We start from the raw sequence: 5566 nt of genomic DNA, 5'->3' as shown, positions 1-5566 counted from the left end.
TCAGGCAAGCTCAGCCACGCAAGCGGCGACCTGTCCCTGGCAGTCAGACAGAGCGAAGCCAGCGCCGCCGCCTCCGTTGACGGCGTCCGCACACTGGTTTTGCTGAATGTCGCAAGCTCTCTGGGCAGCGGTCTGACGGTTGGTGAAGGTGTTGCCGTTGACCTCAAACGGGCGATCGGCGTTGCCAGAGTCGGAGATCTCAGGCGCTGCAATACCGCCGACGGCATTGGCCGCAGCAGCACCGCCAGCACCGCCGGCACCCTGTCCTCCATCAGCGCCGGCATTCGCACCGTCAGCGGCTTCAGTCTCTCCGGCAGCAGGGTCGGCAGTCGCGTCAGCGGACGGTGCAGCAGTCGCATCGGCAGCAGGATCGGCAGTCTGATCAGCACCACCCTGGTTACCACCCTGGTTCTGGCCACCTAGGTCGATGTTAGGAAGGATTCAATCTAAGTTTTATACTTCACATTACGCACCTTGGCCGCGGCCTCCGCCGAAGCCACCGCCGAAGCCACCACCAAAGCCTCCGCCCTGACCCTGACCCTGACCCTGACCAGCGCCGGCGCCCTGTCCGGCGCCATTACCTCCATTCTGGCCCTGACCATTCCCGCCGTTCTGGCCCTGACCGTTACCGCCGTTCTGGCCCTGACCGTTACCACCGTTCTGGCCCTGACCGTTACCGCCGTTCTGGCCCTGACCATTGCCTGCGTTCTGGTCTTGGCCGTTACCACCGTTCTGGCCCTGACCATTGCCTGCATTTTGGTCTTGGCCGTTACCACCGTTCTGGCCCTGACCATTGCCTGCATTTTGGTCTTGGCCGTTACCACCGTTGTTGTTGTTGTTGCCACCGTTATTGTTGTTGTTACCGCCATTACCGCCGACAGTAAACTTGTTGCCTGGTGACTGGTCAGGGAGAGATCATCATCATGGGTCATGGTCGACTTACAGTCATCCTGGGCACCGCGCTGGGCGACTGGCATGATCACGGGCTGATGGTTTGCGGCTGCGAACATGGTGCAGACACGGTAGTTGCCAGCAGGCAGACCACCAGTGACAGTGGCGGAAAGAAGGCCGTTGTTGTTGCCAGCATCGTTGATTCCTTTGAAGAAGACAAAGGTAGAGGCGTCAGGAGGCTGGTCAGGGGTGAGGTTGCCGCCCAAGGTCTGAACGGTGACATGAGTGTGAGAAATGATGCGGCCTGACCATCGAGGTCCTGGGGGGCAGAATAGTAGGTACTCTGCGCATCGGTGAAAGCTCCAGGAGCAAAGTTGTCAACCTGGACCTGGATGTCGAAGTCGGTGTTGGCCTCAATGTTGTCATTGTGGGCGGGGTTGACCAGAATGCTGGAGACCATGTTGTTCTGGGCTGGGATCTTGCCCATAGGGATACCGTTGCAAGAGCCGCCAGTCTTCTGCTCACCGTTGGTCAAGTCCTCTCCCTGGCAGAAGTTGATGAAGTTCGAGTCGTCCGTGGCGGAAGCAACGGCCCCATCAGCAGGCTGGCCAGCCTGGTTTGAACCTTCCTGAAGGACACCGTCAACGAGACAGACCTGGGTGGCGCCGGCGTCTACGAAGAGTGTTAGTGACTGGGTGAGCGACTGACAGATGCTCTGTGATACTTACTACCGCCGCCGTTGTTGTTATTTCCACCGTTGTTGTTTCCTCCGTTGTTGTTGTTGCCGCGTTGTTGTTGTTGTTGTTGTTGTTACCACCATTGTTCCCACCGTTGTTGCCGCCGTTGTTACCTCCTTGACCGCCTCCCTGACCGCCTCGGAACTGGCGACGAGCGAGCGTCCTGCTGAAGGGAGAGGGGCCAGGGATGACCGAGGCCTCGGACAGAGCGGCAAGGCCGGCGACGGCGATGAGAACACTCTTGATCTGCATGGTGATGGTATGCTTGTGATTGTCTCGGTGGGGTGAGAATGTGTTGTTGACTGATCGAATCTATCGTCTCAAATCGAAACTGAAGAATTGATGTACAGGTCCGTCGAGGAGACTAAAAGGGCGAAAGTTGAACTGAAAGTAAGGTGGTACCAGACCGTTGTTGTCGAGGAGACGTAGAAAAGGAGCGATCAGTCACAGACTTCGGAACATGCAAAAGAAGACTGAAAATGAATGAAAGGCAGAGGTGAAGACACACTCGCAGCGTTTAAGGGAGAAGGAGGAGAAACGAAAAGGGAGGGGTTGAAGAAGAAGAAGCGGATGATGGATGGGACGAATGGAGGAGGGGAGGCATCTGGCAAAATAGTCGAGCGAAGCCGTACCCTGGTCAAGTCTTGACTATGCGCAGGGCTGGCAAAGCACGGCGAGGGCGAGGGCGAACAGCAGCCGCGGGTGGGATCTCCACGGATCCCAAACACGACGGCGCAGGGGCCTTGAGAGAGCGCGGCGAGGGTCTGAGAAAGGGCTGACAGGTCGTCCCTTGGTGTTTGGACCGAAGGCGCGATGACGAGAGGGCGGGCCGCCCCCCCAAACAAGACAGGTTGGGACATGCTGGAGACTTCTCGATAGCGTTGTCTGAAGACGGAGGATGCGACAAGGGGAACAGGGGTGGCTGTCCGTCTCTGCTGGGCCATGTGACGGCATCGCAAGTTCTGATGCCGGGGTGCCTGTATCTGGATGCTTAGCAGATGGCATACAGGGATAGGTTTCTTGGACGGCAAGGTCCTGAGAAGGTGTCATTGGTTGCGTCCGGCTTGTCGGATTGTGTAGCAGTAGGAGAAGCCATGATGCACACCCGCGGCTGCGTGCTCACTTCATTCATCTGGACCATCGCACAGATGGTCTCCGGAGCGTGTCTTGGCCGTAATCATGAGTCAAGGGCCGATGGATCCTTGTAGTAAGTAGTACGCAGATGACAGAGAAGGACGGAGAGGCGTGGAGGAGTAGGCAAAAAAGGAGGCATCTTGTCGTTGGAAGGCGCATGCGGCTCCTGTCGTCGCAGGAGAGGATCAGTGGACCTCCTGTGGTGCTCAGCGAACCAATGGCGGCAATGCAGTGAGCGACATCAGGCACATGGCGTTTCGTCCCGCCTGAGCTCAGGCGGCGATGAAGCAAGTCGAGACGGTCCAGGGGGTGGGCTAAGCTCAGTGCAGGCGCGACCGTGGCCCCCCCCTGGTGCCTGCCCCATATCGCAGTGTTCTCTTCCCTCTCCATCTCCATCTGTCTTTCTTTCCCAACCACAGCAATGTGCCAATAGCAGTCGTCCCGACCACCCCCACATGCATACACCCTCCGTCTCCAGCGTTCCTTCCCATCTCGTCGGGATGTGAGGCTACCAGTGTCAGGCGAAGCGCTTCCCGGACATGATTGAAGCGCATACGTGCCCATTGTCTTCACATTGTCGATCTACGGAAGCCGGCCAAAGTCGACCAAGCGCGGCCATGGTAAACGGCCATCCGCACCACGACGACACGAGCAAGCGGCGGCATCAATTGATTGGCCGTGAAAGGGCGGGCAGCCGACCTGGGCAAGCGACTGTTGGAATATCAGACGGCAGCTGGTCTGATAGTGCGACAAACCGTTCATTAGCACCAAACATCAATTGCTCCGTCGCTGTCGTTGTCGGCGTTGGGCGCTCTCGTTCGCTCCGCACCGTCCTGCCAACGAGATACACGTCCGAGCATTTGTCTTGTCATCTGAAGGGTGCCCTTGCGAGGCTTGGGGTGTCCCGACCAGGGCGCTCTGACGATTACTGACAGGCCTTCACGTCTTGGCCGGAAGTTCGGATGATCAAGGCACATCACATTGCACTCGGCGTCAGCAAGAGAAGAATGTTCCTATGATATTCAGCAACCAGGGAGGCAGCAAACATCGCGCTATTCCACTCAATCCTTTATCATCCCGGACCTGTATCATCCAGGACCAGCCGACTACTGAATCAAGCACCACTGCCTCTTCCTCTCTGGACACCCCTGCCCAGACATTGGCGGAACCCCTGAACATGCAGTGCAGGCAGGGCCTTTTTGGGGGTAGGGGGGGGGGGCGTTCACGTGGAGCACGCTGAATTTTAGAGTTAGAGTCTGAGTGCCCCATCGTCCCGCCTTGGCGCGCTTCAAGTCTCCGAGTCTCTCTTGGCGTTCCGATTGGCCTCTTTACCCAATTGCTACGGAAGCATGAGTTACAAGCCACTGTCCATAGTCTATCAATCTCGACAAACACAGCTTATGGGACGACGTTGAATGGAAACAAATTCGGCGGGAGAGAGCTCAGACAGGCTGGCAAAACGAACCTAGTTTCTTTCTGGTCCCGCCAGAGGAGACTTCCGCGTTCCGCCATACAGCAACTGCAGGCAGAACCAAGCGATAGCGCCGGATACCCGACCTCACCTATAGAAACCGTACTTCAGCGCACTTGCTACACTACATGGTACTGCAGCATCCGGCTCGCCGATATGTTTGCGTCACTACAACCATCAACCTTATCTTCATATCGTGTCTGGGTTTCGGCATCCGGGGACACCACATTCTGCGCGTCTCCTATGTCCCACAGGGCCACAGCCATGCCAATGGCTTGGCTGTGTCCACCCCTGTCTATAGGGACTGGGTGTGCTTGGGCCAGCGTCCAACTCTGTAACCTGAGGGCGTACTCGAGACTGCAGTGGACATGGTGAAACTGCTTGACGTGCCCCTTTGGAAACCGCACTCTCATCCTCTTGATCTCGTTGCCTTCCTTGCTGGCAGAGTGTCATTCCCAGCCGTCCCAAGCCGCCCCGATCTTGACGTCGCTATGTTCAGCTGACGTGGGGCACTTGGTCTTGTATGTATCGCCATCTACACAGGTAGATAGATGTCTACCCAGCCGAACCTTGAAACTGCTACCGATGCCATGCTGCGAAGATCACATGGAAACACGCTTTTTTCTTTCATTTCACCCGTAAAGGCCAAGCTCAAATCGCCGTGCTTCCGTGACCTGAACGTCGCCCCAATCTCGACTCCAGCACTTGAATAATCACCATGACTTTCTTATGCAGCACGACGTCGTACTGCAAACAGAGTTGATAATAGCTTTCCAAGTCCCCGTGGTGGCGGGTCTGCGTTGCGAAATGGTACTGCACTTCGGATGTCACATTTCATCTCAAGACGCCTTGACATCACACCTCAAATCGGCCCGTACTTTGACTTTCATCGCTGCAAAGTCGTAGTCTTTGTTTCTCCGATGCTTCCACGCGAAAGGTCATTCCAAATTCACAGGCCCAGGTCGTTCTTGCAAAATGGCGCCACTTTATGGGGGATCCAGGGGCGGAAATGCCTTGCCGAGCCTACCAAGAAACGCGGAGATGGCGCAAATCAAACCTAGCGAGTCAATCTACAGTACTCAACCAGCAGATCAAAAAGTCTCGGCAGGAACGGCTGTCAGTTTGATTACCGCGAGTGCCCATGCTGACGTGTCCGAGCCATGCCTCCTTCGTCGACGATCCCATGGCACCCTGGCTAGACGGAGGTCGTTGCCGCCAATGGTTGCTGCGTTGACAGTCAGGACACATCAGAGACTCCCAAACTTGTTTGCAATACGACCAGAAAATGTAGGTTTGTGTGTGCCGCAGGTAAGAACATTCATTAATGGCCATA

At 56.5% G+C, this 5566-nt stretch overlaps 1 protein-coding gene across 1 annotated transcript; it reads right to left on the bottom strand.

Annotated features, from left to right (window-relative positions):
* On the bottom strand, nucleotides 1–1880 carry VDBG_02004 (conserved hypothetical protein; the record flags this gene model as incomplete). The annotated part of the gene is made up of 4 exons (XM_003007770.1): nucleotides 1–419; nucleotides 474–893; nucleotides 1009–1563; nucleotides 1706–1880. 4 exons carry the CDS (start codon nucleotides 1878–1880, stop codon nucleotides 1–3), a joined length of 1569 nt encoding a protein of 522 aa, XP_003007816.1.
* Nucleotides 1881–5566: the final 3686 nt, after the last annotated feature.

This window comes from Verticillium alfalfae, genomic scaffold (genome assembly GCF_000150825.1).
Source record: "Verticillium alfalfae VaMs.102 supercont1.2 genomic scaffold, whole genome shotgun sequence".
Classification (NCBI taxonomy): Eukaryota; Fungi; Ascomycota; class Sordariomycetes; order Glomerellales; family Plectosphaerellaceae; genus Verticillium; species Verticillium alfalfae.
This window is presented reverse-complemented; position numbering and strand designations above follow the sequence as displayed.